Below are 13,815 nucleotides of genomic sequence, written 5' to 3'. Positions count from 1 at the left end.
TGGTACTTGCTAGTCATTACTAAACCGGCCTATTGTAAAGATGGCATACAAGGTTGGAAGGAGTTGAAACGAGGAGAAGCTAATGCGAAGTAATTTATAGAACGATTAGAAGGACCTTAATCGTGCCCTGACACCGATTAGGCTTTTGGATTAGGAAGATGCTAACCAAGTCGTTCTATGTGGACTGTTTTGTTTCGGGAGGGCATGAGTTGACCATAAACATTGGCATAAAAATCAGTCATATGCAATTATTACCAGCTGTGGATGTTTAAACATTACATTTATACAGATTAAAGTCCACTGGAGACCGTAGGATGAGAGTTGAACATATTCTAAGCACCATTAAATACAATAAACACGATTCGTCTAGAGGCTGTAAAGCAATATTTCCAACTGTAGTACGTAAAAAGTCTTCTGCAACCTTCCAACCTACATAAAAATACCTATGACGACAAATTGAAGTCACAATGCCATCTGTAATCTATCTATTCTGTCTGTAGATAACCACGATACTGGTCTCTTCGATAGACGCACCGGCTTCTACAACGTCAGACGGGATCGATTCTCATCCAAATCGTTCTCCGTAGCTGTAAGAGTGAACTGTCTTGTTATTCCAGTTGACCCGGAACCAATTGACTGACTATAAATAATTCTAGGTAGCCTATAAAGTTTGTTCCGACAAAGATGTACTCACCTTGACCTAATCAAATCTCTTGCCTCAAGGTGAATAGATAGAATACTAGTTGGATTACTAATGACTCTCGTGGTGACTAAATAGACTACAGGTGGGTTCTTAGCTCTGAGCATAGCTTTGGTAGCCATGATGGATGGAGATTTATATGGAGAATGGCAGATAGTTATGGTTAAGACACCCAGTTATGATTCCTAAGGACTTTGTATGAGTTGGTAAGTATCTTTGGACCAAGGTGGATTAAAAATATCAGGTGGTGGATAAGGGCCTTTGAGGGGTCGCCATAGTTGAGGGACTTTACGTCATTTTAGAACCGTTAACCATTGGTTTCCGCACACAAAGCTTAGCAAATAGAACAGATTTCTTTGTTATTATGTGCATTTTCGTGTGTCTATTGATTTTATCGAAGAAATGAGATATATTAATAAAATATTTGATGGTTTGTTTATGCACGAAATTTAAAATCATGTGAGTAAGAGCTCTAATCTCACGTAAATTGTCCATGCGGCTCGTAGATAATGAGGAATTATTGTGAAAATTGAAAAAAAATAATGATTTCTTAATTTTTAGCATCAAAAATGTCGAAAACACAATGAATTATAGAATAAATTCACGGAATATCACAAAATAACACACTTTAATCCATGTTTCAATGTTAAATAAGAACTCGCAAAGTCCAACATATATTTTTAAAGAATATTTAATCGAAAAATGGGGTAAATAAAGTATATGAACAAATTTAATAAATGTAAACAAAGTTTGAATCCTGGGGACCTTACGTCAAGTGACGAATTGTCAAAATGCACTAGAGTCCACCACCTGATATTTTTAAATCCACCTTGCTTTGGACTCCCCAGCTGTCAAATGAAGATTAGTCAAAGTGCACTCGACGGATCGACCTGTAGTAACTTATGGACCTTGGTATGGCTTTAATTTTGGACGCCGTGATGGATGAAGAGTCCTATGGAGTATGGCTTTTGGGACGAAATGGTTGCCGACTTTGTATGTCGTTATGTCCTAACCCGTCTGATAGACGGAGATGGATCATAGTATACTGGACAGACTGCCTTGTTTGTAATTAATGGATCTTGAGCCGGTGCAACATTTGATTCGAATTAGATTGTTTGTCATACTCCCTTAGAAAGTCTCTGCGCTTTTTTCTTAATAGAGCATTAATCAAATAGAGGGCGTATTGAATGATACGTATTGTCAAGATACTGATGCATTTTGTCTTCTTCGACAAATCAAGCCACAATGGTCACAAATATTTAGCTTTAGCTTTAGCAGCTCTTCAATCCCGGAATCAGTTCCACTCTAGTATACGCCCTATTCACTAGTACATAAACTCCAAAACATGATCCGAAATAAACCAGAATTGCAAGAATCAAACCTCACTAGAGTGTAACAGACTGCAGCAGCAAGATTTCCCGCGCTGAAAATAAAACGTTGAATGGCAGCCATTGCGGATCTGGCGAGCATTAGCAAGGCGCACCTGGTGGTCCAACGTGGTCCAAAATCCCTTTGGTCATCCCGCGCTTGGTCGTCACTCGTGGGAGTGCAGTGGATATTAGTTATCCCCGGGACTGCAGGACACTGCATCAACAAAAACCTTCCCCATTGCTTTCAATCCATTTTTACAGTTGGACTAGTCAAATCGAAATTGTCGTCACCGACGTGTTCCTGCTGCAGTCGTTGACGCACATGGCAGATATCCTGCCACCCCGTCCGTCTCTTGCCTCTGTCTCTGGAAGGTTCTCGCGCTCGGGGACGCTTCCCCAGGGACACATGAACCAACCAACCTGGTTGGTGGTTGGTGGACGGAGGGACCGAAGGTGTCTATCTCTCTTTTTCTCTCTCTCTCTCTCTCTCTGTTCGTCCGTGTCACACTATCACAATCAAGTTTTTCCAGCTTCGCGCGCACCATTTTTCCCAAAGGTCTCCTCCCCACCCATCCGTGTTTCACCACCGCCACAAAAAAAGAATGCCTCTCCGTTCTCGCTAACGCCAACTACCCATTCCGTAGAGCTTCTTTGCTAGCGCTATTCTCTTTTCCTTTCTCTCTCGCTGTGTAATATATTCATATCTATCTACTCTATATCCTGTTCGTTTCAAAGTTGTACCAACCACTGGTCTGGTGTATTGTGTGTCTGTGTATATATCGTGAGTGCTCCCCTTTGCGATTCCCACGGGGGTCGTCCTGGCCCCAAAAGCCCGGAACCATTCTTCGCTTTTGTCCCTCGCCACCAACGCTCTCGCTCTCTCTCTCTCTCATTTTCCTCGAGCATTTGGACCGCGATCGAGGTATCGTCAGCTTGGCCCGGCAACACCACCACCAGCACCACCGTAGGAGCCGGAGGAATCCCCAACGGAGCAACTCCTCTTACTCGACAGCAGCAGCAACAACAACGGCGGTGGCATTGGCGGCATTGAAGTTGGCGCATCGGGTTGGTCACCGGCCGGTTTTCTCCGGGTTTTGCTGAAAATGTGTATTCCCAAAGCAGATCCGCCAGCGGGCCCAACTCTTCCCCGCTTTTTTGGCCCGCTCCACCGACTGGAATGGCATGGCTTTGGATGGGTTCTTTGGGTGTATTTCACCAATTTCATCTTTCACATTCCCCCGGGGGAGTTTTGTGTGGCCCCTCGCTTTCCCTCTCCCTCGTGAGCATTGCACACGTGGCCCGCGATTCACTCCTTTTGCGGACGCCAACGAACACCATAGGGAAACATGGACGAAGCAACAACAATCCTGCCCATCACCCCGTAGCGCAGTGAGTGCTGATGTCCTTGCGCTTTCCCGATGCTGCTGCGGTGGTGGGAGACACATTTTGCTGATAATGTGTCCCATTTCAACCACACATTCCAAACGGATCTCTGTTTAGTTTTCCCTTTTGGTATGCTAAATGTTATACTACTCTCTCTCACTCTCTATGTATGTGCTCTCTCCATCTCGCTTGCTTCTACTTTTCAACGACCCGGTTGCTATGTTTGTAGCGTTCTCTTTCGTCACATCATTCCATCTTTATTATATCCCCGTTTTGCGATAAGCGGACCTGTGAAGATGCACATGGTGCAAGGATAATCTCGGTCTCGCTGGGATTAATATACGAGAAGCTATATGTATATGTATGTGTATGTGTTTATTCGCTGCATTTCATCCAAACCAAAACAAGGGGAAATAAAACGGGCCGATTCTGCGGAGTCGTACCGAATCAAAACAGCGAAGATAACAATATACTAGTGTGCGAACATACACACACCATAATGACACACTCACGCAACACAATCAGAAAAGAGGGACAACAAACACAACACATATACAAATCTATCCCCCCCCTCTTTCTTTTCATCTTTTTTCCCCAAGCGCCAGCTCAAGATTCGACCCCACGACGAGTGCGTTACTAAGCAATCCACTTACCGGCTGCACTATAAACCGAACCGACAGCGTGGCATCTCCCTTGGCAACAGTATCTTCCGCCCAGAAGCTACCCCATTGTACAGCGCTCTCTGAGTATGTATTTGTGTGTGTGTCCGTCTGTATATAATAACACATTCATTTTCATATCGACGTTACTGTAATATGAACATCTCGCGGGAATACGGTACCTCTCCCCAAAGGGCAACTACTTCCCCTCCCCATCCACATCCTCCTGCTTTCCCCTCTCCATTCCAAACGCATGCGGGTGAACGGTTCGGTTCTGACCGTCACACTTTAGCTACAGTTACTACCACACACACACACACACTAGTCGATTGTGTGTGCTCCCACAAACAGTTCCCACCTTCTCCTCAGCTGTCTGCAAGGATACTTCGATGAAGCCGGGTGCCGTACAGCAAAGGGGAGGGATGCGAAATGGAATTTTGGAATCGAATGAATCCTTCCGCTTGCGTGATTCCACCCCCACGCCCCCACTACCCCCACTACTACCGGAGAGGGTGGCGCGAAGGATAGTTGATAGTCGCATCGCCACACCGACCCATACATACGCATGCATGGGACCGGTACAACAAAACGAGAGAGTGATAGAGAGAGAGAGAGAGAGAGAACGATGAGAGAAACAAGCCCTCATCCCAGCAACCCTTGACAGTGCAACAGCGATGGGACGGAGAGAGGGAGGAAAACGGAGCCCCACGGTACATAGGACACACTAACAAACATTTCCACATTTTCGGTCTCTCGTGAATTCACCGCGAAATACCCGTGGCGTGAAGAGCCAAAATCGAATGCTTCTACCCCCTCACCTTCCCGCACCGATTGCGCCCTTCCCCTTCGGTTGAGTGCTACGACGTGTGCGCCGAAACGGTACGGTCTGTTCCCCAGGGAAAATGCGCGCCAAAATTTGACTCCCTCGCTCACCCGCTCTCCCTGTCGAACCCTCGCACCCACCTCCCCACCAGTCCAATTCGTTCAACAGTCCGCTCCCGGTGGAATTCATCGGTGCTGTTTCGCTGTGCAGTTCGACGTCCGCCGTCGTGTATATCCTTGCGAAAGGACGGTGTTGTTATCGAAAGGTCGAAAAACACGTTGCGCCTACTGTGTTGTGGTGTTTCCAATTTCTTTCTTTTTTCTTTTGTTTTTTTTGGGGTTTGCTTGCGTCCGTGTTTGTTAGTTTGAGGTACAATTAACGCAAACGTCACAATTCAATTTTGATGTTTCTCGGCGTGCAGTGAGAGAAAGGCATCGCTGAAACACACACACAGACAGGACGCACAGAATAACGCAAATGGACACAACTTACGCTTCAGTGCTCTCGGTTTGGCCTGCTTCCGGCGGGACATTTTTCCACCAGCGTGCGCTGAATGCGATGAACGTACAGCGAAAGTTGTTTGTTTTGGTAGGTTGGTTTTTTCATCTGCACTATTGCCCGCGTTGTTGTGTTTGCTATTTCCGGAATTTTTCAACACAAACAGACGCGATATCCACTGAGCTGAAATTTTATTACGACTGTCACATTTTTAATACTTTTGTAACGCTTTCTGTTCTAATTCACATGTAATTCACAACTAAATCATACACACACTTTACACTAAAACCTTTCACAATTTTAAAACGCACGGAAAAACCAATCCGTTGTGCCGTTGTGCCACCCCGGGACGGAAGTAGCGTGTGTGTTAGCGCAACTGTCGCCACCGCAGAGGTCAGCGCCGGAATGTATGCTTCCGCTTGCACGAAAACCGGCACACCGGAGCCCGCACCGAGAGAGTGTGCGTGAGAGAGGGAGCGAGTGTGCAGGAGAGTGTTAGTTCATCTCAGTATTCTCTCTCTCTCTCTCGCACCGCCGCGGTCGCCAAATGAAGGGGAAGAAGCATTTTCCAGCGCTGAGAAAAGTGGGAAAATGTAGGGGAATGTTGTCGTTATGGCACCCTGCGGCACCTTCGATGGGATTGGCATTATTTGCTGCTGATCAAAGCCTGGGACCGTTTGATTGCAGGGTGATCAGCGGTGATCTTTCTGGTAAGGCTCTCTCGCGCGGTGGGGGATCGGTCCCCATGCTGGGAAAAGAAATTGGAAAGGGCAAGTGGCTAGTGTGTTGACGGATCTCAAGAGCACCCTACCCTTACGCCGTCCTGTCGAGTTCATGTGAACTTTTGCCACTGAAATAGGCAAATTATAGGTTAGCATGCATAGCTCCAACGTTGAAATCCTCAGAAACTTTATTGAAAAGGGTTCACACGGTATTAAATTGCTTGGGATAGTACTTGAACGCAAATTAGTAACAATTCGGGTCGAGTAACAGCTTAGTGTCTTGGCAAAGTTTTCGTTCTATAACATACGGTAAAGGTTGATGAACAGTACCAGAGGCAGTATGCTTTTACGATCCGCTCCAGCACCGGGTTCGATTAGAGTTCACAAACGATGCCGGGACCATTATGGATTCAAGAACAGTTCCATAGACAGTATAGGATTTCGATTAGTTCTAGGATCTATATGGGTTTGGGACCAGTTGCAAAACCATTATGAGTTCTTTAGAAGATCCAGAATCTGTACGAGTTGAGGATTAAATGTAGCCTAAGAAGGAAATGTAAATGAAGGGAAAGTTCAGCATCAATTTGAAGCCCAAAGATGTGTTGAGAAGCTATTCTACGCATGATATCGATTCAGTATCTATTCCACACTCCTGAGTTCAATATCAGTTCCACGAGCGGTATGGGTTGCGAATCAATTCCAGGATAGGTATAGGGTAAGGACATATTCCAGGATATGTGTGAGTCCAGGATCAGTCCGAATGCCGAGATGGGTTCAGCATCAGTTCCAGGACCGGTATTGGATTAGGACTAGATTCAAGACCAATAAAAGTTCTTCATAAGATCCATAATCTGTACGAGTTTAAGATTAAATATAGGTTCATGATCAGTTCCAGGACAGGTATGGGTTGGGAATCAGATCCATGATCTTTATAGGGTCTTGATATATGCCATGACCTGCATGGATTCAGGATGAGGTTCAGGTCCTGAAAGGGTTTAGAGTGTTCAGAATCTGTTCCATGCCCGACTAGGGTCAGAATTCCAGAACCAGTATGAGTTAAATATTCCTTCCAGGACCGATATGGATTGGGAATCAATTCCAGGATATGTATGAGTTCAGGATCAGTCCGAATACCAGCATAGGTTCAACATCGGTTCCAGGACGGGTATGGGTTCAGGATCTATTTCAGAACCAATATGAATTCAGTATCAGTTCCAGGACCGATACAGGGCTAGGATATATTCCAGAATCTGTATGAGGTCAGGATCAATTCGAAAACCCGGGATGGGTGAAGGATCCACTGCTGGTAATAGTTCAGAATTAGTTTCCTGATCTACCTCGGGGGATAACGAGAAATAGTGTTACTTTGTCTTGTAAAAGGTCTAAATTAACTAGTCAGTTTAACATAAAAAAAAACTTCAAAAAACCTTTTTCACCTACCATCAAAGAATTTCGGTTCTCTCTCTCTCTCTCTCTCTCTCTCTCTCTCTCTCTCTCTCTCTCTCTCTCTCTCCACAACCCTCCAGTGTTTTGCCCATCACTAGTCTGCTTCTTACTACACTATTTCCACTATAACTCCAACCCACTAGCGATATCACACGGCCTGCTCAGCTGATTCTTTCCCCGCGATGTTCAAAACAACAACCCTCTCTCACGCAAACTCTCTCGCATCTGCGTGTTGGTGCCCTTCTCTCTTCACCCTTCCTTTCGTTTCGAAAAACGTCAAATCAGTGAAAACAAACCGATTCACAGCACAACACGCACACCACCAACGAGGGCGGCCGTCAATATTGACCATCGAAATCCATCGTCCAAAACAGAGACAGAGTGCCAACAGAGTCCATCAGCAGCAGCAGCAGCCGTGCGCTTTTGTTATCGGTCACGGTGGCCGAAGTTTAGTGTATCGCGGACAATCCATCCGGGTGCGTGCACAGACAAACAGAGCGGAGAGGAGCTTCGTTTTGTCAGTTCGAACGGTGTACTACAAGATGGCACTGAGGGAAGGTTTGGGGAGCGGTAGCACTAGCAGCTCCCTGCGGCTGGAGGAAGGCTCCGCAGGACGAAGGACCAACTTTTCGTCCTTCAGCAGCAGCTTCGACGAGTTCGGACCACCGTACGCCGATTTGCCCATGGAGGTAAGGAGGGAAGACAGAGAGAGGGCTGGCTCTCAGTGCGTTTTGTGCTTGTGTAGATTGTGGTCACGAGACCACCGCCACGAAGGTGGAACTCGCGGAAAAAGAAGAGAAAAAAACGCTCACTCCTCTCGATAGATATAAGGAAGTGAGGCAATGATAACGCAATGTTATGAAAGCGATAAAACAAGCTGCGTGAACACGAATGTGAAGTATCGTCGAGAGTAGCCGCCGGATGAAGATAATAAACCGTGACGTGGGAGAGTTATCTTCCTCCACCGATTTTTCGCTGACTAACTAATCGCAGCCTCGATCACGATGCATGCAAAGATGCATAATGATGCTAATTTGTTGCTTTCAATTTTAGATTCTGGTCAAAATCTTCACCTACCTTACGCCGTCGGATCGGCGCGAGGCCAGCCAAACGTGCCGCCGGTGGTGCGAGGCGTCGCACCACACCGCCTTCCTCGAGAACTTCTGGCTCGTGCTGCACCGCCAACCGTTCGACGCGAATGGCCCCCCGGTCCGGGATCTGCTGCAAAGCTTCCGCCACTTCCCGAACGTCCACCTGTCCGAGGTCGATTTCGAGCGCATCGGCAACTTCTTCACCCACTTCGGGCCACACATCCGGCGGATCGTGCTTCGTGCGTGTGAAATACAGGAGCGCGATCTTACCGCCATACTGCGCCGGCTGCCCGCACTGCGCGCCCTCACGATCGAATCCTGCCGCGATCTGTTCATGTGCGTGCGGCTGTTCGAGGATGCGGCGGAGCGGGAGGAGCTCCGGCAAACGCTCTCGAACGTGACCGACCTGTCGCTCACCCACAACCAGTACCTGTCCGATGCGATCCTGCACCGGATGGTGGAGATCATGCCGTCGCTCCGGGCGCTGGCCCTCGCCGGCTGCCACATCTCCTTCCACAAGGGCCTGTACCGGAAGTTTTACCCGGGCGATGGCAAGCAACCGTCCGAGAGTGTGCTCACCTTCCACTACGTGTCGCAGCTGATCGAGCAGCGGAAGGGTTCGCTGCGGGCGCTCGACTTTGGCGAAACGCTCGTGGACGATAATGCGCTCGAGGTCCTGGCCGGCATGAGCCCGGCGCTGTGTCTCGAGCGGTTGGAGCTGAACCGGTGCGAGCAGCTGTCGAGCCGCGGGCTGGGGACACTCATCACCGCCCAGGCAGCTCATCTGCAGCATCTGAATCTGTCGAAAACGTTTCGGCTGACCGATTCCTGCCTGCTGCAGATTTGCCGCGAGCTGCGCGGACTGCGCGTGCTGAAGATGCGCGAATGTCGCGCGCTAAGCAATCAGGGTGTGCGCGAGCTGGTGCAGCTGCCGGCGCTGGAAGTGCTGGACATTTCCTACTGCGAGGATGTGAACGGAGCGGGCCTGCTGGAGGGTATTGCGTCGCGGCCGAACGAAACGCTGCGAGAGTTGCGCGTGCGGGCGCTCAACCTCTGCGAACGGTCGATAATTGCCATCAGCGAGCAGCTGTCGGCGTTACGCATTCTCGACCTGGGGTACTGCTTCCACGCCGTCTCGGACTTGTGCGTGCAGTTTATCTTCCGCAATCTGGTCCGGCTGACGGAGCTGGATCTGGAGAGCTGCCGCAAACTGTCCGACGAAGGGCTGACGGGATTGGGCATGCTGCCAATCATACAACGCCACGAGCAGCAGCAGCAGCAGCAGCAGCAACCGACGGCCCAGCCAGGTGCATCCCTTGGTAATGGCAGCGTGGAAGGGAACGCGGTGCCGGCAGACGATCAGGCCCGTCCGGCCACCCCCGAACCGGAACCGTCGCTCCAGGCGGCCACCGCCCACATGCGCATCTCGCTGCGCAGCCGGGCGGAGCGTGAGATCGTCGAGGATGCCGAGCGGAAGAAGCAGCTGCTCGAGGCGATGCAGCGCAAGGACAATCTGCAGTCGGCACGGGACGACGGCACCACCTTCAGCGGGTACTCGATCGGACGGCTCCAGCAGCTGCGCGTCCTCAACCTGACCGGGTGCAATCGGCTGACGGACGTGACGTTGCTGTGCAACTTTAAGCTGCTGGAGCTGCGCGACCTGTACCTCGCCCAGTGTCAGCAGATTTCGGTCGACGGCATACGGGCGCTGGTCCGGGGCTGTCCCGCGGTCGAGCGGCTCGATCTCAGCGAGTGCCACAGCATCAACGACCGGGCGGTCGAGCAGATTGCGTTCCATCTGCACCGCTTGCGTACGCTCAGCCTGCGCCGCTGCTATCAGCTGACCGATTTCAGCCTCGACTACATCGCGTGCCATGCGCGGCGCTTGCGCGAGCTCGACGTGCGCGGCTGCAAGCACATGTGTGCGGATCCGGCAATGCGGCTGGTGAATCTGCCCCTCCTTGCGACGATACTGCCCGGCAAGCAGGACGAGAACGGTGCGAACGGTGTGTTCGGTGCGGGCTCGTCCGCCTCGTCACCATCGTTACCGCCCGCACCACCACCGCCCGCCGCTCCATCGCGCGCTTCGATGCGCATTTAACAGGCGCTGGCTGTGGCTAAGCCTACTGCTGCTGTTCGATGCGGCCTGTTTGCTGCTGATGGCATCGGTACTAGCTGGCTAGTGGTGCTGTTGTTGTTACCCCTACTGTACATACTGGTTGCAGCGGATGTTTGGAAATGAAATTGTTGAGTATTTTATAGCGTTTTTGTGTAGCAGCGCGCAACGAATGTAACCGAAATTAATTCTTTACGGTGCCATGTGCTCTTTTCGGTCTTCTTTTTTTTGCGCACTCTCGAAGGAGGAATAAATTTCAAAGTCTATCCGGTTCGTTTACCCATTAACTTATTTTAGCACGCCTTACTTTGCATAATAAAAAGTATTACTCTGCAACTTGTGATATTATCGTTAATATTTGCTAAATAATCTCGCACACACACACACACAAAACGCACCTTTACATTTGCTTTGACACAGTATGGTTTTGCCGTAATACTAACTACTGCATCCTTTACTCTACGTACAGATTTATTGCTCTCGGAACAGGGGTTTTTTTCTTCTTTGCTTGTAAATAATGCGCTTTTCCTCGTTTCAACTTTTCCTCGCTTTCTTCTTGCGCGTTTCAAACAGTCTCTAAAACACAATCCTCGTCAATGACTATCAGAAGCATGATGTTGTCCGTTACTTATATACACACACTTACAGCGCTACTGGGAGATTTCAGCAGTCAAAAAACGTACAAAAAGGACCTTTAAATGCTTTTAAACACAGGAGTAAAATACAGTGAAATATCAATGAAAATCACACGCTAAACACTTTCATTAGTAAAAATAAAGCAAACTAAACGAACACCATACACGAAACAAATGCTGCGCGCACGACACACGGTGTAAATGAAACTAGACTGTACACAATAAATATATGTTAAAATGGCACTTCAAAACAAAAGTGAACGCAATTTGGTGCAACGAAAATACATTTTTAAAACACACACAAACGCGCGCGCGCGTGCGAACTGAAATCTTTGAAATAAAACTAAAGCACTGGCGCATAATACGGGAAACACTGGAACAGCTCCACCTTCCCCTCCTATTATTCCCCCCTTGGCACGATCGTTCAACGACCGCAACGTGGAACGGGAGAAGGTGTGGGCGGGGGAGGGTGGAGTGTGTGTAAATTGCGGAAATCTTTATCATACTAATTGGCGTTTGCTGTTATGTTTTGGGACTCCTTTGAGCGAGTCCGTCTTTTTTACGACCACAGACACACACACACACACACTCTCTCTCTCTCCCTTTATCCGTACTCCGACTGTATGGTGAGGGAAAACTCTCCCTTGGAGTGGATGAACGTGCCGTGGTACCAGAGCCGCGTGTCCACGAGCAGTGCGTCGCCCGGCTCGACGTAGAAGCTGAAGCTGCGACACTCCGCATCACATTCGGGCGTCGGGGCCAGAATCCAGCTCTTGTTGCCCCGCAGCTGCGCCTGCCACATTAGCCGGGGGATGTAATCGATCTAAAACAGGCGAAACCACATAGTTAATACAGAAGGGTAAGAGAAATACCGCCCCACCACCGATCACTTACATGCATTACAGCGCCCTGCTCGTAGCCGAGAAAGACAAAGTCCGTGTTGGGCATTTCGGCATCGTCCGGCAGAAAGTGAGGCTTCGGGTAGAGCTTGCGCAGCTCGGCCAGCACGGCCGGATTGCAGTTGCTCCACCCGACGTACCACGGCTGCTGGCCGGCCCGAAACTCGGCCCGCTCGTCCGACATCCGGAAGACGTCGCGCAGCGTCTGGAAGTTCGACTTGAAGTGCAGAAACTGGCAGTCCTCGTGCAGGCTGTCCAGCGCGGCCGGATGCTTCAGGTACAGATCCTTCAGGAAGGTGTAGTTCAGCGCCCGTACCGCCGGCCAGTGCGACACCGCCCGCTTGATGATGATCGGCCGGGACGAGTACGCGTACGGGTGGAACTCTTCGCGCGTCAGGTTTTGCAGTATGATCGGCCGGTCCACCCCCCGGCAGAAGTCGCAGTTCGAGACGGGCCGGGTCGCCTCCCAGATCAGGTAGTTATTTGGCACGATGCAGCGCATCCCGAGCGCCAGCTCGAGAAACCCGGCCAGAAACGGGGTGATGATGAAGAGCACCACCACAAATATGGCACTGTACACGATCGCCAGGATGCCATCGTTCTGCGGGAAGAACCGGGGCGCCCGGTACCCGATCGATTGCTTGAACGCTTCCTCCATGTCCCGCTCGGTAATGCCCCGGTTCGTGCGCAGCACCTCATTGCTCAGCAGGTGCAGCTTCTGCAGCAGTATCTGATCGCACAGCTTCACCCGATCCATCGCATCGTCCGCCGGAAGGTGTTGGATGTGTGCGTTTTGTGGTTTTGTTTTGCTTTGCTCCTGTGTACCTACTCCTCCTCCCCAGCTACTCCAAGGCTTACAGTCACGTTTGTGCGTTGGAAGAATGGATGCAGCGGCTTGGCAAAGTAACGGCGCAATAATCGGTTACCGCAGCGGCAACCAACAAATAAAGGCCATCTATCGCTGTTTTCCCTCTTGCCCTCTTTTGTGCGACACGACAGATGTGCGTATGGGCTTGTCCTGGAGTGGGTTTTCGGAATCTCTTCTGCTCGCACCCGTACGGGGAGGGGAAAGTTGACGCTGTTTAGCTGCACCACGCCACCACCAAATCGGACGCGTTGTTTGTTCGATAAAATCTACGGCTACGGGCCATTATGGCCAACAAAAAACCAGGGTGAAAACACGAAATCACGCAGCTAGAGCGAGTGGAATTGGGATGTTTTGTTTTTCCTCTGTGCCGATTTGACAGATGGGGCCATGCGATGATATTGTTGCGATGTTTTTTTTCTACTCTGTGCGTTGTCAAAATTCCCAAGCACAAAAGTTGCGTGCGATGGAAATTAGCGGCTCAATGGGTTGGAATTTTATATTATTTCTTGAAGAATTATAATTTCTTACCTTTTAACTAATTTTATTAGTCCTTGTGTCGACCATAAGCTGTAAATGTGTAAATGAGAATCTAAATTCCCTATAAC

At 49.4% G+C, this 13,815-nt stretch overlaps 3 protein-coding genes and 1 long non-coding RNA gene across 4 annotated transcripts in view; 1 reads left to right on the top strand and 3 right to left on the bottom strand.

The window, feature by feature from the left end:
* Window positions 1–5,816, bottom strand: part of LOC120903051 (zinc finger protein 423 homolog) — a 77,787-nt gene extending 71,971 nt beyond the window's left edge. The window contains exon 1 of the mRNA XM_040312245.1: window positions 5,428–5,816. Within this exon, the coding sequence (XP_040168179.1) occupies window positions 5,428–5,467 (40 nt within the window). The 5' untranslated portion in view covers window positions 5,468–5,816. The remainder of the gene's footprint in view (window positions 1–5,427) is intronic.
* A 502-nt stretch (window positions 5,817–6,318) lies between these two features.
* Window positions 6,319–7,634, bottom strand: LOC120902002. The gene is made up of 2 exons (XR_005739360.1): window positions 7,596–7,634; window positions 6,319–7,488 (listed from the first exon to the last, which is right to left on the bottom strand). It is a non-coding gene; the product is annotated as an uncharacterized LOC120902002 (long non-coding RNA).
* Window positions 7,635–7,805: 171 nt separating this feature from the next.
* On the top strand, window positions 7,806–11,130 carry LOC120902000 (dynein regulatory complex subunit 6-like). Its single transcript, XM_040310420.1, has 2 exons — window positions 7,806–8,290; window positions 8,655–11,130. Exons 1-2 carry the CDS (start codon window positions 8,144–8,146, stop codon window positions 10,791–10,793), a joined length of 2,286 nt encoding a protein of 761 aa, XP_040166354.1. The 5' UTR covers window positions 7,806–8,143; the 3' UTR covers window positions 10,794–11,130.
* An 83-nt stretch (window positions 11,131–11,213) lies between these two features.
* On the bottom strand, window positions 11,214–13,590 carry LOC120902001. The gene is made up of 2 exons (XM_040310422.1): window positions 12,338–13,590; window positions 11,214–12,266 (listed from the first exon to the last, which is right to left on the bottom strand). Exons 1-2 carry the CDS (start codon window positions 13,097–13,099, stop codon window positions 12,048–12,050), a joined length of 981 nt encoding a protein of 326 aa, XP_040166356.1. The 5' UTR covers window positions 13,100–13,590; the 3' UTR covers window positions 11,214–12,047.
* Window positions 13,591–13,815: the final 225 nt, after the last annotated feature.

This window comes from Anopheles arabiensis, chromosome 3, assembly GCF_016920715.1.
Source record: "Anopheles arabiensis isolate DONGOLA chromosome 3, AaraD3, whole genome shotgun sequence".
Lineage (NCBI taxonomy): Eukaryota > Metazoa > Arthropoda > Insecta > Diptera > Culicidae > Anopheles > Anopheles arabiensis.
Note: the sequence above shows the minus strand (reverse complement) of the source record. Positions and strands in the feature narration are given on the sequence as shown.